The sequence below is a fragment of the Agelaius phoeniceus genome, chromosome 17 (assembly GCF_051311805.1).
Source record: "Agelaius phoeniceus isolate bAgePho1 chromosome 17, bAgePho1.hap1, whole genome shotgun sequence".
Taxonomy (NCBI): Eukaryota; Metazoa; Chordata; class Aves; order Passeriformes; family Icteridae; genus Agelaius; species Agelaius phoeniceus.
Genome location: NC_135281.1, coordinates 16,201,297 through 16,225,901, shown reverse-complemented (window position 1 = coordinate 16,225,901; position 24,605 = coordinate 16,201,297). Strand labels below are relative to the sequence as shown.

At 37.4% G+C, this 24,605-nt stretch overlaps 2 protein-coding genes across 19 annotated transcripts in view; one reads left to right on the top strand and one right to left on the bottom strand.

The window, feature by feature from the left end:
- Window positions 1-13,520, top strand: part of NCOA3 (nuclear receptor coactivator 3) — a 56,642-nt gene extending 43,122 nt beyond the window's left edge. For 6 of the 10 annotated variants that reach the window (XM_077187444.1, XM_077187445.1, XM_077187448.1 and 3 more), the window contains 10 exons: window positions 805-940; window positions 1,901-2,089; window positions 2,602-2,841; window positions 3,994-4,120; window positions 4,797-4,968; window positions 5,717-6,013; window positions 7,538-7,642; window positions 8,025-8,250; window positions 8,479-8,653; window positions 9,209-10,320. In XM_077187444.1, the coding sequence (XP_077043559.1) occupies window positions 805-940; window positions 1,901-2,089; window positions 2,602-2,841; window positions 3,994-4,120; window positions 4,797-4,968; window positions 5,717-6,013; window positions 7,538-7,642; window positions 8,025-8,250; window positions 8,479-8,653; window positions 9,209-9,479 (1,938 nt within the window). In that variant the 3' untranslated portion in view covers window positions 9,480-10,320. Of the gene's footprint in view, window positions 1-804; window positions 941-1,900; window positions 2,090-2,601; window positions 2,842-3,993; window positions 4,121-4,796; window positions 4,969-5,716; window positions 6,014-7,537; window positions 7,643-8,024; window positions 8,251-8,478; window positions 8,654-9,208; window positions 10,322-10,342 lie in introns of those variants that run through there. The other 4 variants (XM_054644195.2, XM_077187450.1, XM_077187451.1 and 1 more) reach the window with 4 other exon arrangements.
- Window positions 13,192-24,605, bottom strand: part of SULF2 (sulfatase 2) — an 84,409-nt gene continuing 72,995 nt past the window's right edge. For all 9 annotated transcript variants that reach the window (XM_077187455.1, XM_077187461.1, XM_077187458.1 and 6 more), the window contains 9 exons: window positions 23,203-23,299; window positions 21,443-21,537; window positions 19,341-19,400; window positions 18,744-18,913; window positions 18,118-18,260; window positions 17,770-17,893; window positions 17,250-17,280; window positions 16,899-16,955; window positions 13,192-15,869 (listed from right to left, as the gene is read on the bottom strand). In XM_077187455.1, coding sequence (XP_077043570.1) covers window positions 15,839-15,869; window positions 16,899-16,955; window positions 17,250-17,280; window positions 17,770-17,893; window positions 18,118-18,260; window positions 18,744-18,913; window positions 19,341-19,400; window positions 21,443-21,537; window positions 23,203-23,299 — 808 coding nt within the window. In that variant the 3' untranslated portion in view covers window positions 13,192-15,838. The remainder of the gene's footprint in view (window positions 15,870-16,898; window positions 16,956-17,249; window positions 17,281-17,769; window positions 17,894-18,117; window positions 18,261-18,743; window positions 18,914-19,340; window positions 19,401-21,442; window positions 21,538-23,202; window positions 23,300-24,605) is intronic.

Here is a 24,605-nt window from a genome sequence, read left to right as displayed (position 1 = left end):
ATAACTGGGTAAATAGGAAAAAAAAAAAAAAATCCAACCAAACCCAACAAAAAACCAAAAAACCAAACCAAAACAAACAAAAAAAAACCCCAAAACCAACCAAACAAAAAAACCCCACCACTTTTTTTTTTTTTTTTTTTTTGTATTAGCTACTGGCTGACTATAATAAAACACCTTATAACATTGTTTGAGTACTACTTATGGAAAAGTCACTATCATCTCTGTAGTAGTACACAACATGTAGTTTTAAGACTTGCTTCTGAGATGTAATTAAGGTACTCAGAGAAGCTTCTTTCATGAAGATGTCGATCCACTATATATGAATTATTTTCTATTGAAGCTCTATCTGATTTAAATACAAATTTGTAAAGAAAGTTAGGGTTCCAGCTGATTGGAAAAACCTGTGCATAATTTTCATGTCTTGTAGTGTTCACGATTAGCTCTTTGTGTATGATAGATACATTATTTATCAATGAATGGTACACATTCTGTTCACTATCATTAGTGTTTTTATCTTTGTAACTTGTGATGTTTGAAATATTTATATTCAGAAGTGTTTTTCATTTTCATGATGTGTGTTTTCTGCTAATTCTCAAAATTACCTAAAGAAAATACTCTAAAAAAAAGTTATCTAAATGGTATCTGAATTTCTTTGGAAGTGAAAAGGTAGCTCCAGATAGCGTCAGTGAATTAAAACATTTGTCTCCCAGTCATATTCTTTAAGATTAGTGAGGATGTAAGTAAAAATTGAAGTATAGCCACATGAGAGTAAATAACCTTGGTATTTTACTGCATCATTTTCAGATGAATGGAGACTTGGATAATTTGGATGCAATTCTAGGTGATCTTACTAGTTCTGAGTTTTACAGTAATGCTATCTCTGCAAATGGAAATAACCCTGGAACAAAGCAAGCATTATTTCAAGGAAATGCCCTGTTGGGTAAGGAATTAAATCTACCGCCTGGGTTTTAAAAGTAGGATTTTCTTCTTACCTGATGTAAACATAATGCATCCTCATACCCTTAGAGAATACCTTCTTCATCTCCTACATCTTCAAGGACAAATGTAATGCAAAATAGCTAATTATGCTTTCATAAGCTATTATGTACACTATTAGCTGTCTTGACAGCACTCGCCATAACATTCAGTTTCTTGTTTTATTATTTATTCTGGCTTTGTCTAATGTAGATTTCTCAGAGACAAGTCATCAAGAAAGATGTTTTGTGAGCTGTAAATTAAAATTGAGCATTTTTATCCCTCGCTGATGACTAGGGATATAATATGGGATTGGTGACAAGCTTTTAATTTCTTTCTTATTCTGTGTGAAAATATCTTGTGGCCAGTAAATTCTAATCACTACTCCTCCTTGACATCAAAAGGAATGCCCTTCCTCAGTAGGAGGGGAGGATAACCTAGCTGATAAACCAGCATCATGGCAGTCGTTGCTTTCTTTCATGACACTGGTCATCTCTTGGTTATATAGGGCAATGGATCGCTGAGAAAAGCAAAGGAGGTGAAGCATGGGTAATGAAAAATATAAAACCAGGTACAAGAACACGTAAGGCCACTGGCACTATTGGCTGTGCAGCACAGTAGTTTAATTGTCCAGAGAGGACACTGTGCTCAGGAACTCACCATGTCATTACAGAACTTAAATTAAAAGGGAGTTCTTTTTTTTTGTGTAGGGCCACAGGGAACTGCCTTTGCCTTTTTTTGCAAAAGGTCCTAACTATGTATTCAAAATGGGAATTTTTGTTGTGAAAACATAGCCAACATAACTGTTCCTGGCTTGCTTAAGATCAAGTGTATGAGTTTATAAAGAGATGAGACTAATTTTAGTCTTTAATAGCATATTTTATTTAAAATGTACAGTTGCATGCATCTTTTAATTCTTTAACAGGTGTGAAGAGTCCCCAGTCTGTGCAGACTACTCGCCCACCTTTTAACAGAGCCATGTCTTTAGACAGCCCTATGGGCTCAGGTGCTTCAGTGAGGAATGTCAATGCATTCTCCATGTTACAAAAGCAAAACTTGATGGGTGGAAGTCCAAGAATGATTGAAAACCAAGAAAATTTTGGAGCAAATCTGGGTTTGTTGGTTGTATACAAACAGCTGTCATTGTAAAGGAAATAGCTTTAATGTAAAAAAAGTTGCTAGACTAAAATACAAATTTCAGTTAGAAGAAACTTTAACATTAAAGAATTTTAATTTTACCATTATTAATACTTCTGAATTATTATCTTAGCTAAAATTATAAGAACCTAACAGTTTACTACCTGTGTCATTACTAGTACTTTACTATAAGTAGTTATATTGTTTTTTACTATTTTGAGTTTTTAGTTTAACATGTGCTTTTGATATATAGAAGCAAGAACAGTTCAGTGGCAGCCAGCCATTGTGAATTTTACGTATATTTAGATGTATATAGTTTTTGAATTATTTAGAACTTGGCATGGTGAGCTCTAGATGCTTTTGTAGGACGTCAAGTCAATTGCTCTGACATTAGCAGGTGCACTTTTATGAAATAGCAAAATAATTCAAAAACCAAAATACATAATGTACTGCAGATAATAAATATTTGTCTTCTGCTCTTCATTATAGCAAGTGCTCCCCACAGAAATGTGGCGATGAATCAGCATCAGCCAGGAGACTGGGGTTTGCCAAACTCCAAAGTGAACGGATTGGAATCTGCAAGTTCTGCTGCAATGTTGAGAGCAGGAGCTGAATTTAGTACAAGCCTTCCGAGGCCCCCAGAGGCTGGCTCTGTGTCTGGGCTGCCTGTTCGCTCTAACGGCATACCTGGTAATAGGCCAATGCTGCAACAGCAAATGATTCACATGAGTAAGTTCTTAACTTCTTATTGTCCCACATAGCACTATTTCCCTGGTTTCCTAGTAAGCATTCATCATAAGAATCTTTGCACTATTGGTAAAATGCTAGAATTTTATTTAAAGGCTTTTTGGGGTAGAGACTGTTATTGTTCCCTGACTGTGACATTTGATGACTTTTTGGTGATGTTCTTGTTTTCTTCTGGTGCTGTGTGTCTCATACACAGATAATTTGTTCTGGGTCCCAAGATTGGGTGGGGGGATAATTTCTGTGTGTTTCTTTAGTGCAGTACTTCTCTGCTAAATTCCAGGAACTAAATGGCATCTATGATTCCATATGTAAAGATACTAGCATTGTGGTTAATTTAATTCATCCTATTTGATATGGATTTTTTTTTCTGGTAGCTTCTTGGTAATCAATGTCTTTTAAAGTTTTTCTCTCAAGTATTTCAATTTTTTTTTTACGTGGAGCCAGATTTTATATAAAGCCACCTTGCAAATACCATTTTTCTTCGAAGTATTCTTATGTGCATGAAAGAAAATAAGCTGTATGTCTAAAATATGAACAGTCTTAAAGCCTGTGGGTTTTTTCTATTTTATATGTCTAACAAAGGTTTAGTCTAGAGCTGAAGTTCTTCAGTCTACTATGCCAATACGAGTATGCCCCAAACCAGTTTAAATGGACAGCATTCCTTTCTTAAAATGGAAAGCTACCAGAGCTGTCACCAGTTCCCTCAAACAGACTTACTATTTCAATGCAACAAATGGATATAAGATTAAATACAGAAGAACTTTGTGCAGTCCTGACTAAGTCAGAATTTTCCAACTTAGCTTCCTAGAAGTCATTGATGCTAAGTGATTCATACAGATGCTGGGGAATAATGAGATGACAAGCTCTCCTATGTAGTGCTGTATGTCCCTGGATAGGTAGAGGGAAAAAAGTAGGTAGCAGGTCCAGATCACTGTCTGCTGTATTTAAATCTGTGGTCTGTTATATATGTGAAATGATCTTGACTGTGAGTTCATGTGTGTATGCACTGTAAAACATAATAATGGAAAGCTCATGAAGCTGCTTGACAATTTGTGTGATCATCCTAACTGAACACTAGGAGAGCAAGATGAAACCTTCAGTTTTTAAAAAATACACAAATGTTTTACCTTGCAGGGCCAAATGAGTTAAACATTGACATGGGAGGTAATCCCTATGGACAGCCTGGACCTTCTAACCAACCTGGATTGTGGCCTGACAATATGATGTCCATGGAGCAAGCGTCACGGGGTTCACAAAACAGGTAGAATTGGGGAAGGTTTTAAGGCAATTTTAAATACAACTGTTCACTGTCTGTCAGAAGAATTTAAGACCTGGAAATAAAATTGTGTAGCATATGCAGTGGGGATAACAGATTGGAGGCAGAATTCCATTTCTGGAATGTTTCAGAAATATTTCCATTTCTGCCACGGGATATTCTTTAACCCAGCTCCACAAAAGTCATTGTTAACAAAATCTTTCAATCCTTGAATTGGGAGGCACAGAAAAAAGACATGGGAGACTCTGAAATCATATCTCTGTGGCACATGGCAAAACCAGGAGAAAACAGAATTTATATGTGTTTAAGGATGCATGGAAGGTGACTGGACATTTTAGGACATAAATTTTGGATTTAAGTTGGGTGACTATAATATTTAATCATACCCAGGTCAATATATTATATAAAAACTATAGTTTTCCTTGTAATGGTTGTAATGAATTTCTTCACTGAAAGAGTGGTCAGGCATTGGAATGGGTTGCCCAGGGAGGTGGTGGAGACACCAATCCTAATGTGTTCAAGAAACAGCTGGATGTTGCACTTAGTGCTCTAAGTGTGCTTGACAAGGTGGTATTCCCTCAAAGGTTGGTCTCCATGATCTTGGAGGTCTTTTCCAACCTTATTGATTCTATGATTTTAGTGGTTTTTCTTTTATTTATAGACAATTAGTTAGAAGCTCTTTGGATGATCTCTTATGTTCGGCACCAAATATGGAAGGCCAGAATGATGAAAGGGCACTTCTAGATCAGCTGCACACACTATTGAGTAATACAGATGTCACAAGTCTGGAAGAAATTGACAGAGCATTAGGAATTCCTGATCTTGTAAACCAAGTAAGTAAACAGATATTTTGGCCATTTATTTTCCAAAGACCAATAGTATTTTATTACTTGAAAAGAATGTCAAGAGGGCCTCCTCATTTACTTTGTCTCATCACTTCCTCATCTTCATATTCATACATTTCCCTTAGGAAACATTTAGATTGACTAGTGATTTTCAAAGGAGTAGCTCATTATGGATTAAATTCCTCGTGCGTGACAAGAAATACAAAGCAGTATATTCTTACAGAAGTTTATTGTACAATGCCTTCATATATATAGGTGGAGTTTGGGGTGTAGCTCGTTCTAATTCTATAAGCTGAGAATTCTGTTGGGTTTCCTTAGTAGCCTGCTGTCAGCTGAGCTTAGGTTGTGAATTATTTGACTTTCAGTGATGTGGATGCTTCCCTCTCCTTCAGTTCCAGGTTGAATTTGCATGGCTAGCAAATAGAAAAAAGAAATTCTGTGAGTCTTTTGGAAGTTGCTAAGACCCACATGACACCATCATTTGTACAAATATGGCTTGAATGGTGACACTGGTCTGCCTGTGTATGCAGTGTGCAGCAAAACTGATTTTAAAAAGAATTATTATTATAAATCACTTTTGCTATTTCATTAGTTTGGAGACAAAACTAACAGTAGCTGTCCATGCTATGTTCTACCTAAGAAATGGCTGAGTGGTGTATTATGCTTAGTTAGCTTTATTGCTACTTTAGAAATTCTATATATACTGCCAGTGAAAGCACTTCTGTCTCTGTTGAAGGGACAAGCTTTGGAACCCAAACAAGATTCATTTCAAGGTCAAGAATCTTCAGTTATGATTGACCAGAAGCCTTTGTTATATGGTCAAGCCTATCAAGGGCAAGGGGCAGCAATGCCAGGAAGTTTTAGTAACATCCAGGGACAACAGCCATCTTTTAATTCATTGATGAATCAGATGAGCCAACCGAGCAATTTTCCTCCGCAAAGTATCCATCCCCGAGTAAATGTGATGAGACCTAGGACCAACACACCAAAGCAGCTACGCATGCAGCTCCAGCAGAGGCTCCAGGGACAGCAGGTAATTTTTTGCTCCTACTTTTACACTTCCTTCATGTTTCAGAATGGAGTCACTTGCACACAGAATTGTGTTGCTTTACATATGTAACAACAGATGACTGAGAGGGTGGATCTTTTATTTTGACAGTGCTTCTCATTGAATTGCCTGGTGGCTGCAGGAGTAGAAGAACATTTATTAGGACAAGTGTTTCTCCTTCTGTTTCTCCTTCTTCCTGTCAGCCTCCCTAGCTACAGATTGGATTGGTTCCTGCAGCACACAAAACGATTGCTAGCTGAAACAGTGCTTTTGTACAACGTAACTCTGCATGATCTCTTTATCTGTGTTTAGTATTTTTTTGGAACCTCACAGATAGCATTAAATCGGAGCTGTATTTCTACTGTAAATCAGGTGTTACTTCTTTCTCACTGTTTTCTAACTAATCATTTGGCTTAGTGATATAGGGGGTTTGCTTTCCATTTAGTGATTTGATGTCATTTTAGGTATTTTCTTCAAATGAAAGGTGAGAGAATAGATACAACCAGATAGATCTTAACACTAGGTTGAAAACACTGCTTAAAAAATTGGTGCATGATTTCAGCAGTGCACTCCCCATGTGAAAATGCAGGCTTGATATTAAATACAGTGTACAAATAAAATTAGGAGAACTGAACCACTGCTGTGTGACATGGTGTGTGAACAGAATACATGCAGGTAACACCAAGGCAACAACAACACACAGCTGAAGTACAGAGGTTAGGTTTATTCCATCATCCTGGATTCGAAAAGACAGAGACGCGTACACCGCTGAGCTCATTTTAGAAGGGGCAAAAAGTACCCAGGCCTGAGCCCTGCATTCCATAGCAAAAGGGCCTGGAGCGTGCACAGTCCTTCGCCAGGCTGTACTTTCACATCTCCAAATCCTCTTATCTCCCTTCCCCCACCTTTATGGAGGCCCAAGTCTGTGGGAAAGGCTTTTAAAAGTCTTTCACAACATCCTGCTATATTTTGTGAGAAAATTCTGTTTCTTCTCTGTAGACAGACAACATACCAGAGCAAAAAACATAAATATGTAAATTTTCTCAGCCAGAGAATTTGCTAACATCTCCCTGGTGCCTAGTTGGTCCTTGAGAGAAAACAATTCTAAAAGCAACTCCTTTTTCTCTCTCCTTACCAGTCTTCCACTTTTCAACCCTTTCCTCTCCACACATGGAATGGCAATGCTAGGAAAAACTGTGTTCTCTCTTGGTTTTCTGTGACACTTATTGTTTAAAATAAATAGATAATCTGCTCTTTATTCCTAAAGAAAGATAATTTAAGGAAAATACAAAACCAAAGCCAGTTAATGCTGCACTGATTGAAAGCTTTTTCTTTTTGTGTGTTTGAGCTGTTTAAACAAATAGTTTGTTTAAAGACAAGGCAAAAATTAACCATTGCACTTTATGGATTCAAGAGGTCTGTAAAGAAAGTGTTTTTGCAGGAGTTGCCATTACATTTTTCAGATACTGTTATTTTCAAGCTAATAGTGCTAAAATGTCTTTTTCCAAGTTTATGAATCAGACCCGTCAAAGTCTTGAAATAAAAATGGAAAATCCAGTCAGTGGTACTAACTCAGTGATGAGACCAGTTATGCAGCCACAGGTGGGATCCCAGGTAAGTACTTACTACAGTAGCCATCTGTTTAGAATTTCAACCTTCTTTCATGGCTTTGCAGTATTCCTCTTTGGTTTTGTTCCTCTGCATAATTTTTTAAAAAGGGGGCTTTTTGCCTCCCTTATTGCTGAGATTGCTGGGGGATTTGTTCATTAGGTCATGCTGTCAATTCAGTATGCCATGTTTTTTGTGTAAATATCATCATTGGTTTAGCACTAATGACAACTTAATGAAAACTTTTGTCTTAATATTTTGATGATTTTTTTTTTTCTGTGGGTTTCCCTTGACTTGCCGGGTCTTAGGAATGAGTTTGATTGACTCTGACATGATTTTATTTGTAAAAACATCTTCTAATATGGTTTTTCTTCTCTTTGGGGGATAGCAGCAAGGTTTTCTTAATGCTCAAATGGTGGCTCAGCGTAACAGGGAACTAATAAGTCACCATTTTAGACAACAGAGGATGGCAATGATGATGCAGCAGCAACAGCAACCTCAGGCCTTCAGTCCACCACCAAATGTGACAACCTCAGGAAGCATGGATAGTGCTTTGACAGGCCCTCCAATGGCTCAAGTTCCTTCACAGCAATTCCCCTATCCACCTAATTATGGTACTAGTACTAACATGTTTGGCTTTTTTTTTTTCCATTTGTCTGGTTTTCTTTTCCCTTTTTTTATTAATCCAAACTACCTAAATACCAATCATTCTGAAAAATGGACTATACTGCTACAAAAAAGGATGACTTTTCTCCTTCCAGTTACTGCAAGAAGATGAACTAGAAGTACTAGGTAATGATAACTGAAGTATATTGTATCTATCTCCTTTGTTTTATTTTAAGGAATAAGCCAACAACCCGATCCTGCATTTAGTAGAGTATCAAGCCCTCCCAATCCAATGGTATCATCAAGAATTGGACCCTCCCAGAATCCTATGCTGCAGCATCCTCAGTCAGCAACAATGTACCAGTCCTCAGAGATGAAGGGCTGGCCCTCAGGAAGCATCCCCAGAAACAGGTGAACTTCAGGATGTTTCTCAAAAACTCTTTCATTTTGCTGAAAGTAGAAACTATGTTAAATAGCATGTAGCAGGAAAAGCATTTACAAGAGACAAAAGTACCTTTCTACTGTCTGTATTGTCCTGCATCCTGCTCTGGTTTAGGAAATAAAATGATTATTTTATGCTTAGCTCCATTGATTCATATTGGACCTCTACAATCTTTGTAACCAGAAGCAACATTCAGTCTTTAAATATTAACTTAATATTTAAAGAAAAAATAACTTGGGGGAGGGGGTGGAGAAATACAGAATATCAAATGGTATTATGATAGATGATACAGCTGTAATAGTAGCCTCCAAAAAGATTGCATTAGGCATACACATACAACTGCATTTCTAAAAACTCAAATTCCTTTTGGGAGGGGAGTTTCCATGTTAAACAGACACTAGGTAAAAACAAGTAAATGTGAAAACAGTTTTATATTTCACGTGTTGACAGCTGGTGCAGGGAAGGCAATACATCAGTGTGTAGACTTCTTGGAAGGTAATTTTATTTGTCCTTTTGTACTTCAGTTCTTTTCCCCAGCAGCAGTTCAGCCATCAAGGTAGCCCAGCAGCATACAGTATGATGCACATGAATGGCAGCAGTGGCCATATTGGACAGATGAGTATTAATACCATGCCTATGTCAGGACTGCCTATGGGTCCAGACCAGGTAAGCTGTACATCAAGACTAATGAAAAGATTTGCTGACTCTTTTTCTATTGAGTACAGTCTGCTTACATCCATTCCTCCTGCACAATCCTGTTCTCAGTTATCCTGTTTGTATCTGTGGGCCTATTAATTTTATGTCCTAAGAGATACTTTCTTTTTGATGATACATAAGCAAATTCACGATGAGGCCAAGCTGTATGCTGGGATTAGCTGTTGACTTTGAAGGATCATGGATAGGACCAAGCCTTAAACTGCACAAAGGATGATGAAATACTTCTGAACCTGGAGAAACCCCAGAAAAAATCCATGGATATTGTGAAATGCATCTTCAGCAGATCTTGAAAATTACATGTAATAGCTCTTACAAGTCAGGCTAAGAATCCTGCTAGTGCAGTTTCCTTCTCGCAGACACTGATAATGATACTTGCCCTTACAATACCTTAGAATAACTTGTGTATGCATAGCCAGAAACAATGGAAAATTTAGACCCCTCATTTAAGGTGAAAATGTGCTAATAACAGGCACTGAAAAGAAAGCTGAAATACAAAATACACTTTTGCTACAGTCTTTACACAAAGTGCCTGATGAGCAACATAATACTGACATAAGCTAAATCTTTTCAAGTAAAAAGTACCTCATGAAATTTTGTGCAGCATACCTGAGGAAGGAGTCAGAATAATGAGGACTTTTGGGGGTTAGTAAAGTTTTGGAGGACTTAGATACAACGCATGCCTTTTATAAGTAGGAGAATATAAAGGTGAAATGTCAGATTTTCCAAACCTATATGACATAAAGATACCCAAATAGTGTGTTTAGGAAATTCTAGGACAGCATTTATCTTCTAGAAATTTATTTTCAAAGTGGAGCACTAAAAAGCTCTTCTGCTTCTAGGCATTGATTGGCAGTAGTTCCTTCTTCCAAATGCAGAACATAAACCATTTCTTTCTTTCAGCAAAGATGTCCTCTCTGATAAAAGTATCTTTTCCTTAACAGAAATACTGCTGACATCTAGAACCACATCTTCAAACAAGAATGGTTGAATGCACTAGTGTTATAAAGGAAAGTGACACATTCTTCATGGCGAGTCATACTGGGCTTAACAGAAACCAGTGATAAATTTCCTCATCCAGAGGAAAACAAACCAACAAAAACCCCTACCCAACAAAAACACATTTTAGTAGAAGCAGCCTATGAATTACTGTATGATGTGGGGTACAAAAAATGTCATTAATATTTTTGGCACTCTTCCTCTAGGAATGTGAATTTGGTAATGCCATTTTAATAGATTTGATGAGTAGACTCCTGGAATATCTTATCTGTTTACTGTAGCTATCCAAAGCCCTTTAGCCCAGGCAGACAAAAGTGCCTGGAGAAGTCACAGTGGTAAGAATTTCCTGATTTCTCTTATAACAATATCTGACAGAGAATGTAGTTCTTAGTTTTCAGTCTTTTATAAGAATCCCTGAATAGAAATGCTGCTTTTAGTCTCTTATCCCAAGAGTCAGGGATTTCCCAAGCAAAGTAGCAGTGCAAAATTATTTGGCACATGCTAGTCCAAAATCCTGTCTGTTGAAGCCAAGGGTTGAAAAGAGAGGATAAACAATTTAACTTATTTAAACACAATTGTGACTAATATTCAGATATTGCTGTGCAGCTGAGTGCACTTTATAGAGGACTATATAATGGATGAATGCAATGTCTTTGATAAGGACTTAATATGAAGGTAGGGTGTACTCATATTCCTTCACAAACACAATCTCTTAAAAATTATTTGAAAAGACTGCATAATGTAATGTTTTCTGTGTTTGGAAATTAGAGCAATAATCTTTCATCTTTTTTTGAAAAAAAGCTTCAGAAAACTCAAGGCAAGACACTGCAGCCAGAATCAGAAGTTTGCAGTCTTTTTTTGTGATGAAATTTTGTAAATATGATCTTTACAATAATGTATTATACACATGACTTTTGTAGGTCACTAACAGCAGCACTAACTCTCATTTTTGCAGAGTTTGTGAAGCTAAATGTTTAACAAAATTGATTCTGGAAACTGTAGTTGAGGTCCAAAAATTTTTTTTTTTTTTAATTACATTTAAGGACTTTGAAGCTGGGTGACTTTGGCCCACATATTTCTCTTCTTTGGTCTTCAACACTTCATTTATTTTTCCATGTTTAACATAGAGCTTTTTATAAAAAAATAGACCGGTTGTTGAATACTTTCTCCACCTGTGAGCACTTTTGTTACATTTCTTTTTACCTAAGGCAGTTTGACACGAAGGCTCTGCTTTGTAAGATCTTACAATTTGTCAGGACAGACCTGTCTGGCTATAATAGGTTGCCTTTTCAGCTGATGAATCTGGATTGTGTCTTTTTGGTCAATTTTAATGAACTCTAAATGTTCTTTGAAAATGTTTGTCTGTTGCAAAATACTTGTTATTATGCTACATCCAGAAATCTTTAAGGATATTAAGCCACATTTTAACCAAATGTCTACACCTCATTGGATTATTCTAATAGTAACGAATGTATTTTCTAAGCGGATTTCTGTCATAGCAGTACTTAAGTGTTGTTACATATTCTTTGCTGGTAGCACTGGGGGATTTTTCCCCCTCCATTTTGGGTGCTTGAAATGAAGATCCCTTTGCACTTTTTGCAGTTACAAGGAATTAAACCGCTAAACCTTCCTAAGGGATGACCCAGAGATGTTTAAGATGTGTGGTGCTTCTGTTACGTTGTTCATTGTGTAATGGAAAACTGATTTCTCCCAACTGAGTAAAAGAAACCAAAAATCCCCTGACCTGTGTTATTTTTTGCTTATTCTTGGTACTGTTAGCAAGATGGGGTTGAATTGTTCAGACTATTCAGTGATTTTCCATTTTTAATAGAAGTAAGTTTCACTCATAAATTCATCCTTAGCACCCAGCCAGCTGTGTTTCAAAGAGAAGGTAGAGGCAATCGTACTACTTCATGTAACCCTGTCTCTTCCACTCGTACTGAGTATATAGATTATCACAGCACTTACTTGGAATTTTCAGTCTGATTAATGTGTGTTTATAAGGCAAAACTTTTAAAAGCCTAAGAAACTCTTATCTTTTCATTTCTTGGATTATATCTATTTGTTGAGTAAGTGCTGCTTACTGAGGGTGAAAGGCAACAGTCCCTTGCATTTTATATCAAATCAGAATAGAACAATATTTATATTTTGTAGTTGGTCATTATACTGATGGAAACTAAAAACACCACTTGCTTTCATTAGGTGAGCTCTTAGACTATATACTGCTATATACATCTTGCAGTACAATTTTTTTTTTAATTAGTAATTCTATTTATACATCTATGTATAACTGGTACCTACCTGACTGGCATTATAAAAGCTCATCCTTTTCTCATAGGTTTAGCATGTTGGAGCTTTCCAGTACCGACTTTTTTTTTTTTTTCCTGAATTAAAAGATGTTTAGTTTAAACCTGATGAAGGGGCAGGGGGCATTTTTAAAATGCATTGACAGTGTATTTCGTGGCAGCACCAAATAGTACATCTGGTTTGAAATCCGCTGACATTTAGCTACCACCATCAATTTTGCTTTGGTCCTAGAGTAGTAAATTTTTGTGGATGTTTTTTAAAATAATACCCACATAACATTATTCAGCAGTAAGAGATGAATTAGCTAGTACAGCAACCTCTGATCGCTGCTGCATAAATGAGCGTTGCTTTGCTATGTCTCTGTTGCCTTTTTGATCACAAGTTTATTAAACTTCCATGTAGTGCACTTTTTTCCTTGGCCTAAAATACTGCTTCTGAAGTGAGAAATTCAGGCCACATTTTTGTCACAAGACAAAACTTCCTTGAATGTTGCACCAGTTAGCACACCTTTTATTATAGAATTTATGTGCAGACCACCAGATGACAGAATGATACAGCAAGTGCGAAACTATGTAAATCTGAGAGCAATATTTTAAAAAAAAATCTCAGGAGAAGGCATACGGTATTGAGAATTGAATCTAAGCTTAGTTTACATTACAAGTATTGCTTGAAATATCTGTATCTTTATTTTGCAAAACAGAGAAATCATAGGGACTGATTTATAAAAGGGTTGGTTGTAAGGTGTTACTGCCCTTCTGGTTTTTGTGTTTGGATGTTAATAATAATGTAAATAAAGGTTTCTATTTATAATCAGAACTTGGTGACACTGTATGAGCTTTAAGGGTGATTATCCAGTACAGGTCAGAGAAATTTCCCTGCTATCACTGATGAAAACTGTGTATAAAGAACGATTTACATTTTATTCTAGTTGGCAGTAAAAGCTGAGGGAGTAACAGCTGAGACCTTTCATTTATTAGACACACATTTAGCACAAACACCAACTAGAATTTATGTCTACTTCAACCTAAATAGCAAACTCTAGAAGAGCTGAATGGAGAAGAGGTGGTATCTTTCCCCAAACTTGGCAACAACCTTTCATGAACTACCAGCTGCTTCTTGTGTCACACACACGTCTCACAGCTCACTATTTTCTGTAAAGGGACAACTTCAACCTTCTGCCTGACAAGTAAGTAACAGGTGCAGTAACACTGGCCCTGCTGGATTTTAACAGTCACAACCTCACCTTGCCAGAGACTATGAGCTAAATACAAAAGGGCAAATTTTTCATATTCTTTCTGCATGCACACTGGGAATGGCAGATAGCTAAAACTTCTCTGGAAAGCAGAAAAAATGTGGGGGTTTGGGGGAACTTAAAGGTTTTTTTACTTACGTGTGTGGATCCAGGATCTCATAATCTCATAGATTTTTCTGATAATCCATGAAATTTTTAACAAGTTAATTGAAAATACATGGAAAGATTAAGACAGACATTCAGATTTTACTTGCATAATTAAAAAAGCTTGCAAGAAAGCTTTGGGTCGTGGATTTGACTTACCACATGCCATACAAATACTCAAGCCCAATCTTACTTAGCATCTATAAAGACTCTACTTCTGCTTTTTGAGCGGGTTTTTTTCCCTCATTCCTAAATTCAAGTACATTTTTTGAGTATGGGGTTGTAATACCAGGGATCTATATGTCTGGATATAATTCCACTTGATTTTCTGAACTGCAAAACCAGGAAGGGTTTCAAAATAACTTCCATGCTGTATTTTTACACTGCATTTCTACAAGGGCAAATTAAGTTTGCATTTTGAAAAAATACCTCTTTGTTAGGAGTGAAGGCCACAGTTGGTTGAGTCTGTCCCATGAGCACCCTCAGGCATTTGCCCTTAAACACAGGTAGCAAAGTAACATGAAACAAATGATAAATACAAATCTCACCATTACCTGTACTACAACTTATGTAATAATGTTCTTATGAAACTACTGAAATAATTCTGTACACTGTGCTTTCTTAGTAAAATTATAGGGTTTTTCCCCGTAAAAACCTTTGAACAGTAACTGTCATTCACAACATTTACTTTTCTGCAGATTAAAGTGTAACTAGATTATTGACTACAAGTACTGAACTCCCAGAGCTGCCTTTTTTTAAAAAAAATGTAAAAGTTACGCTACTAAGCAAACACTACTTTCTCAAAGGAACTGTTCTGGTTTTGAATGTACAGTATAATATTACCACATAAAAAAACCTTCATACAAATTGATTTTGTTAAAATTTAAGATGTACATTTACTGAAATTTTTCAGGACCTTTAAAAATGAATAAATTCTGACTTAGCATTTTGAGAAATGGCGTGTGGGCATTACACTCTTTTTTTATTAATAAATTTCTTCACAACGTGAAGGAATTTATTTTCAAACAGAACACTGATCAATATTTACACAATCCCTCCAAAAATCTGGCATCGATTTTCTCTAATCTTCATAGAGGTGACAGTACAATGAACAAGGAGACGTGGAACTAAAATGTATCCTCAGAGGAAACTGAAGAAATTCCCTGGTGTTGAGTACACTTGGTGCTGCTGACTTCAGTTCCTGAATCTTTTCAGAGTTCTCTTGAACATTACCTTTACCCCAGTGTTAAGCAAATGCACCTTTGTTTTCTGAAGCTTGCTTCAGGGTTGTACTTGGCTTTGAAGTTTTTCTCACGACAACTAAAGATAAAGGTGAACTGGAAGTCGTTTTAAGGTCCTGTCAACTGTCTGTGTAAACACTGCCTGCCGCTGCAGGGGCAGTCCTCTTTGGGATGTGGCTGAGTTTCCTCCTCTGTCAGTTCCTGAATCAGCATTAGGTTGTGTCTTCTTGAAGTAAAATGCCTTGGGAATTAGGTGAGGTATAATCCAAAGCAAGAAAGCAGGTACAACAGTGGATTTCAGAGACCTGGATTTCTGACGGCATTTCCCATAATTCCACTGCTTCTATTCAACTCACTCACCAGTGCAAACATTCTATCTATTTCAGCCTCAAAGTTTATCCAGTCCTTCAGGTGAATGTTATAATTCATTTAGTCTGTACATGGATTCAAGTCCTGCCCCGTTTGTGTCCTCATGGAGGTGCAGCAGCTGGGGGAGATTAGCCCTCCCAGCCTTCCCACAGTTGTCCTCTTTAAAAGAAAACAAATGGAGTTTAGTGTTTAACATTGTAGCAGAAAGTAGTAAGAAAGGTATTTTTAATGGTTCCATGCAGAAAAAACCAATGGAAACACTGTGAACCACCAATAAAAGCATAGCAGGTGTATGACAAACAATTCAACGGTGCTTGAAATTTCAACCTGTACAAAGCTTGTTAATTCAACCTTCATTTTGGTTCTAAAGACAGTCTTAGATCTCTTCAATTAGAAATAAAACCACTGCAGTATATAGGCAACTCTCAGGCAAAAAGACCAGACTGTGCCTAGGAAGGGACTTGCACCTGTGTTTTCCACTGCACAGTTTGAGAGCACTTCGTGATTTTTAATGAAGTCTCTGCTTTCTTTTTAAGGAAAGATTCAGAGACAGTAACAGGCAATAGTAACTTTTTAATAGACTTAAATTTGTACCTCATCTTTTGAGCTCTAGCAGTTTGAGAACTGCCAGATCATCACCACATTTTAAAAGGCAGCTCAGTAAGAAAAAAGCAGTTGTAGATACAAATCTGTCTTATAGTCTACTTTCTGCTTTAAATTCCTTTTTCTGCTTACAGCACAAAGGCTGTGGTTGGATAAAGGGCAAGAAAATCCATGATGCTGCCTCACTACTTGTGAGAAATTACAGTCAGTTTTGTTCTTTCTGGATTGTGTGAAAAACCACTAGGTAGCTGCTACTAGTTTAAGTTTAGACAAAACCAGTGTACTGGTCTTTAATTTTTATTGGCAACTGACCATAACTGGTTTCTTAACTGAGCATCTACCTTTACTGTTTGAAATTGCCTTGACTGATGCTCCAAGATTCTCCAAAAACATGTACGAAGAGGTTTTGTGCAGCAGTAGTTGTCAGTAATGATGGCAGTATCATATTTCTTGCATAATTTAGAGGACCTTCCTCCTAAGCATTCTGTGAGAATAGATGATGATGTTAAAAAGGTGGTGCATGCAGAAAGAGAAGGGAAAAGTTAAGTCAAAGCTAATGCTTTTGGTGAATTGCTCCCAACTCACAGTGACTTGGCAGATGATGGTCTCTTCACATCTGGCCATTTTCGACGCTGAAACTGCCTAATTTTCAAGCAGCAAAAGGAGAAAAAAGTTAACCATCACCAAGAAAACAACCAGTACCACAATCTGAAAGATGAGGAAGAAGAATTCAGCCAGAATTTTGACTACTAAGATCAGAACATAGTGTAACATTGAAACAAATAGCTCCAAAGTTTCAAAGCAAGTGGGGGGGAAAGGTCTTGCAAATGCCCTTTCAAGCCAGGCCTTTCCATGTGGTTCCCAATCCCACACTTGCTCTTTCAATATTAAGGTAGTACTTCAGAATAATAATGTAACTTTTTTTTGCTAATTTACCTGTACTGCTCGTAGCTTCCATCTTTAAGTCCTAGGTGAGAAAAATTAACAATGTTACTAACAATTGTCTGTATGAGAAAAAATAAAGACTCAAGAAATTTAACAAATTTCCTGATGTCTTGAGTAACCTAGTATGCCCTCACATCTGACCCTGCACTGAGCTGAAGTTTGGAGCAGAACTCTGGAAGTCCCTTCCAGCTTGAACTGACCTCTGTTCAGGTCTGTGAGCTTCAGAGTGGCTGTTAGGGTATTCTCTCCCTTTTCACGAGTATTGTTTCTTCCTTGTCTTCTCCTGCATCTCAGCAATATTTATTACTATGCTAAGAGTCTTCATCTTAAAAACATGGCATAACACGAACTGAACATGTACAAAAATCTGAGAATGCAGCTATCACCCTCAGCAGGACATTACTATTCTAAGTAAATCCTAAAATCCTTTTGACTGATTCAAGTTTTATAATGTTAAGAGTATTTTGGGGTTCTTTGGGGTGTTTGTGAGTGCAATAGAAGAGGCACTTACCAAGATCTATGTTCCTGGTTCTTGGATTGCATTGCTTATACCCTCTGCAACTTCTGAGTTCCATGAGCTGGACATGCAGTTGATTAAGAACATCTCTGTCAAGCGTATTCACTGCATTAATTAGCTGCAATAAACAGGAGGTTCTTCTTGGTTACTATTGCTCTGTAATTTGGTAACTTTTCAAATACAGCTGGTTTCTTTGTAACAGGAAAGAGCCACTTTATACTACTTTAAATGATACAGGCCTTAACTTCATCCTACAGCAATACGGCGTGATTTCAATTTATTGGTGACAAGTAACAATGATGTAATTCTTGAGCTGTGATCCCGAGGTCTATGATCAGATACCTGATATGGATCGGTATTGAGATCAAAATACTCCAAAAATCCAGTAGCAAATTCACAGAACAGGAAGTTGTGGGTCTCGTTGATTGTCCTCAAACACCAGTACGTGTTGTTGTTGGCACTGGTACAGGCACAGAAAGGGCCCACTGCAAATTGAAGAGTTATAAAGACATAAACTACATGCTTCTGTCTTTAGCACTGCTAATTACTTTCTGTTTATAGTATTACGTTATTCATAGACAGTTACTCTCATTCTCATTCCTGAGCTCTAAAGCAGAGAATGCATTCCAGCATCAGCTTCTTGTTCTGTGCATACCTAATCCACATACTAATTACAGTAACATCTTGTCTAGTTCCTTTCTCTGGTAGAGAAACATTCCAGATGGTGAGATACCTTGCAGATCAGTGTACAGTATTCAATAATATGTAGCTTATTTGCAGTAGGTTTTACTTCCTTGCCTTTTATGCAAGAATAATGACAACAGTGAAAACAGAAATTATTTACTATAGAGAGGACTGTATAGCTTTGGTCACAGAGCTAATAAAACCAGTAACTACTAGCAACCCAACATCCCAGCCCAGCCTAACCAAAATTTGCTGACCTATTCCTTAGTTTACAGTACTCTTACATGTCCACAGAGGAGCAGTTTGCCAGTGCTGGTTGTCGTGGGTGAAGCAGGTCAGACCAGGCATGCTGCATGTGTCATTATTTTTGATTCTCTTAAGCAATTTGCGCAGTTTCTTCTTCCGTCTCTGCTCTCGCAGCAGCCATAGCCTGTCTTTCTCCTGTAGGGCCTTCCTGCACACATGAAATGTTAGGATCATGGAAACTCTGTTAGACTTGAACATAGCTAAAACACCCCAAAGCAGCTAATAAAATAAGCCACTCAGAGGGACAGAATCCACATTTCTTACTTAAATGGTGTTTCATACAAATGGAGATGACTCTGCAATTCAATAGCACTGGGAAAAAAAAGCAGCCGAAGGGGCTTGCAGGCCTAAGGTTTGTAATGTGCTTTTTTCAAAAGCAGAGACCTTATCTTAGAATTTACAAGCATTTTGAAATGGGCTTAGTTCCTTACCCATGTGTCTCTGTTTATGCTTTTTAATACAGGATAAATTGAATACTACTACTACTATTGCCTAGTGTGTAACTGGTTTGTACAGACCTAATATTAATAGTACATTTTGCACATCCTCTCTCAAAGGAACAGGCCTTCACTTACTTGAAAGGATGAAGACCGGATCCTTTGTGTCTCAGTTTGCTCTTGTGTTTTGAATGGTAACTGGAAAATAAAAACAGCATTGCTGGTGAACAACAACAAGACAACTGCCCCTGTTCTTATAACATTATCATATTGGACTTGAAGCAGGTTTAATCAAGTGTCACCTCTCCCTTCAATTTATTAGTGTATGTGATGAATAAAGGCAGCCTCGCTCGACTGGATCAGGCACTTCCCAGCCTCACTGTGTCTCTGTTTCCTCAGATCCTTTGTCCACAGTGACACTTGCTGTGCTAACACTGCATTGCAATGTACATCCACATCCAGCTACAATTTACTATTATTTTAGTTTTAACGGGTTGTTTCCCCACATGAGGCACATAGAATAAATAGATTTGTAATTAAATTACATTTCTGCAGCAGAGTATTCCCTAATTTGTCCAGATAATGACAAGTTTATACTACCCTCCTGTCATTTTCCTTACGAATGCAAAAATTTCAATACCAGCTGTATTTGGTAGGGCTGGGAAGGGGTGTGGGTGTGTCCTGCATTATTACTAGCTGAAAGTTTCAGGAAAACTTGAACAAGATGGCTTGAACTGTCCCAGCAAGAGCACTGGCTAATATATTCAGAGATATGCAGAGTGTAAGCAGACATACACATTCCCGCTGGGTTACCACTGCTTTGCCTCTCAAGAAACTCTTACAGTATTTTGCAGAAATTTCCTTTCTGTGGAATTACCAAAGTTTAAAAAAAAGAGCAGCCGCTGTCGCTGGCGATATTTTCTTATTGATAAAGTTACTACATACACAAATCAGTAAACACAAACTTAGTTTAATAACTGTTGTTTTCTAAACAGTACATCTGAATTCAATTAGATGCCAGATTAAAATCTCCTTCAAAATAAATCTTTTAAATTCTTAAAACTTTTGGGAGCTTTTGTAAGTTTAATTAGTATAACAAATTAACAAAATAAGATTATTTAAGAACTATCTTCTTCAGTCAATTTTTTAATCTTGCACGGATGCTGGGCATTTCATCAACTAATTCTAAATGCTAAATCAAAGCAATTGCAATACAAACACTTGACCATATGTAACTCAGATGATCAATTTCTTGGATTTCAGTGGGTTTAATCATCTCAATAATGCTACGCACAAATATAAATGTATCAGTCTGAAAAGAAACATTTTTTACAAAACATTCACCAAAAATAACTTCATCTTTACAGTACATATTAAGTAAACTCAGTTTATGTAAACTCAGTTAATCAGTTTTGAAAGCAGTGGATTATAAACCAATATAAACTTTCTGTCTGGTTACCATCTAGAATAATACATCTTAAGCAGTTTTTGACATGGGCTCCCATAACCCAAGAAATTGATGATCTCAATATTTTAGTGGATCTGCTGCTGAAACTCTGTTGCAGGATGCACACAGGCCACATCCACAGTCCACAACAATTATAAACATCCTATCTGTAGAGTGCGTTGCACCTCCAAGGTTTTCAGCATGTTCAAAAAGGCATTCTGTGACACCAACAGGATAGAGAAGTTTTATCCCCACCCTCTCACAGAGTCTACTTGGTAGCAGGTGCTTTAGGCGCAGCTAAAGCACAGCTGCCATGCAGTTATGACTCCATTCAGATACAGCTTGCTTTTTTTTGTTGATACTCATACCATTCTGCCACTGTGGCTGCAGTACTCTCAGTGATACCTGGCTCTCAGCAGCCTCAGAGCTGGCTCTGTCATCACCATGAGCAGGAGAACGTGCTCCTGGGTCTCCTTCCGAACAGCTTTTCTCAGGGGCAAATTCTGTTTGGGTTACCTTTTGATTTTGGAAGATTTTCTGTTGTACGTATTTGCAGAGCAAGAGCTCAATTGTCCAATTAAACTCCTGCCTGGCAGACAGTGGGCCTTGTACTTGTGCAGCAGCCTGTGGACACTTCCCCTGAATGTGTACACAGAGTACAGTCAGCACAACCACTGAACAAACAAGATCCTGATCTCTCCTGTGAGATCTGATAAATCAGATCGGTGAGATCTGATACATCAGTTACAGTTGCACACTACAAATAATTATTCAGAAGTACACCAAAAAATACCTTAGCTTGTTACAATCACACTCTTCAGGTCGCTTCTTCTTTAGATGACCTCTCACCTCCCTCAGGTTTTTTATTTTATTTTGCAAAGTTTCAATCTAAAAAAAAAAAGGCACAAAGACAGAGTTTGAAAAAAATCAGCATGATTTAGTGCTATTCTAACCTTCTCAAACTCATTTTACTGTCACCAAGAGCTTCCTCTTCAGTACCTTCCGTGGCTCTCACCACTCACAAGCATTTTCAAATTATCTTGCTTTCCAGAAGGAAACTACAGCAGGAGGAAGCTGGCTCAGTTTGCCTGCTCTGATTCTTGACTCTGAAAGCAGAATGCGTTGCTGTGGGAATGAGGGGACACAGTTGCAGTTTGACACTCCTGCATCCACTCTGGTTTTGCCTCTCTACAGCACATTCACAAGGGGAGAAAGGCTGCTCAAAGGAAAACAAAGTCATTACATTTCAGTGTGTTCTGACACTGGGAAGAGGATAGGGCAGGAGTGATCTGAAATCCCCTCTTCAGAGGTTTTGAAGAAGGAAAGCAGCAAGGTTCTGTCACTTTGCATAGCAGGCTTTAGCAGTGTCTGGACACATGGGACAGCAATCAGCAGTTAATTGTGCCACCCCTGAGGTTTATTTTTAACTGCCTTTTTTCACTAAATGAAACTCCTGCTTTTGCTCAGTCTGGCTTACATACAACATGGCCCATTTCCACTTGGGTATTGCAGGCCTCTGCACAGCAGAAAAATCAAAGTAATCTAATGTGAACAACAGTCTCTGCAGAACTGTTGTTGGCCATCAGTAACCATAGAGACAGGACAGAGTGTTCAAGGAAAATGGACAAAGAACCCAGCCCTGTGACCCTAAATCAGGAACACAATTGGACAGAAGTGCGTTCTCATTTCCTTTGACACTCCATATTGGCTACATTTTCTGAAGAAAAAACAATTACAGGATTGTGGTAATATTAAAATTGCCCTTTTTTAATCTTAGCAGACTAGTAAGTTTTTAAGTATTTGCCCTGTGTGTCAATCTTTACAAGAAAAAGGGACCAAGAAGTTCTTACATAGAACTTTACTGTGAATTTATGTAATTTGGTAAGAGATTACAGGATGTCCAGCCCTTATGCTTCTCTCTGGCATTTGTTCCATCCTTACCTGGTCCTTAGACCCTCTTTCATATACAATACACATGAAGGGTTTGAGCTAATCTTAGTGACAAAAATGTCAGATAAAGTCTTACTGGCAAATTTCATACAGCAAATTACCTCTAAGTTCTCCATATACACAATCCTATGAAAAAATTCAACTCAAAAGTGGAGGGTTAAGAAAAGCAGTAGCAAGTGAAAGAAATTAATTCTAGAAGCACCAAAACTAATGAAGCTCACTTTTCCTTGGGCCTTTATATTTGATACTGAAGAACTGTTTTGAGAGGTTCCCCACTGGGGAACAGGACTACTAAGATGATAAAAAGATCCAGAGTAATTTTTTTTCCCAGGATAGGGACAGCTTTAAGTCTTACTTGCCTCATAAGGCACATGACATTTCTCAGCTGTGCTTTCAGTTGCAGTTCTGTCCTCCTCAGCATCTTGTCTTCACAAACTTGTAATAATTTAATTATTTCTGAAATGTCTATTCTGAAATTAGCCAGCAAATTCAAAAGGTTCCATGGAGGGAAAAAGACACCCAGAGGCAGACACAGATAGTCAGCATGATCCTATCACCCCACAGAAAACAATGCTAAAATCACACAGGGAAAACATCACTGACCTCATGGTCAATATGAAGTTTGTGGTCCTTCCAAGCTTGCAGTGACCTGTACAGATCTGTGTCACACTGAACGGTATCATTCTCCAGGATAGAGCACCTTGGCATGGAAAAGCAAACACTGTTCATTATTACAGTGGATACACACACACAGAGCAATGCAAACAGCTGCTCTTAATAACACAGCTCCAGGACAAAAAGACCATGGACTGGAAATGACATGCAGAATTCAAAAAACAATGTTCATTCAAGAAAATACTAGTGTGCTCTGAAGCAGGAAGGAAGTCTGGGTTGGAGTTGTCATGGAAATTTTTAAGTAGAAAAATTCAATGAGAATATTTCTATCAAGCAGAACCTGTTGACTGTTTCATTTCTGTATGTAAATCATGCTACACAGAATTTGTGCTTATTCATTAGACTTTCTGCATAAATAATCATTACTAACTAGCAAGCATTGAAAGCATTACTCAGAAGCAATTTCTCGATGCATAATTAAGTGATGCAGGGGTAGTAGCAAGGTAAAATGCATTACTACACCATAAAGAAAAGAGAAGAAACTCAAAAAAACAAAACAGAAACAAAGAAGTTTTACTATTTTCTACAAAAGTGATAAAATCTTTTGAGGGTATCTCCTTCACTTTGAAAGCAAAACACCCTCTGACAATATAAAATCTTTATGTTTCACTAACTTCTAGTGAAATCCATTTTTTTAAAATTATTTAATAAAGAAGAAAACAAAAAACCACTACTTGACAGATTTACCTGGAAAGTTTATTAGGGGTTGAATACCATGCAGCCATTTCTGAATGCTTGTTTAAATTAAAGATGAATATTTGCAGTGTTCCTTTATTTTCTTTAAACTACCCCATGCATGTTGTCCCACAGCCTTCTTTTCTGTTAGGGAAGCCTCATGAATAATGTACAACCTTCCTGACAGTTCTTGTAAAAATCTGGGATTCACCCACTAAGGCAGCAAAAGTAAATTTAATTTGTTCCAGAATTAAAAAACAGTGATTTATGAGTCCTGAACATTCACGAGAGCTGGGATAAGAGGGCACAATTCTCTGATCCCTACATTTCCACATATTGGTGAGTTTCTAATTCACTTCTGTGAACAGAAGCAAATGGAAAATACAGATATCAAGAGCAGCTACCTGGCTCCTGCATGTTTATATGAGCTAGTCATTAAACAATATAAAACATGTAATCAATAATGATTGGTGGATTTTCTGATAGCTCACAAATGGAAATGGTGATAAATGAATTAAAGTACAGCTGAAGAGACATTATCAGTCCTTAGATTCACCACTGAGGAAGTTATTTTTAGCTGTTAGAGTGGTCAGACAATTGCCTCCCCTCTCTCTCAGTATGTTCCATTTCCCAATGCTTCTGATCCATCCAACTTC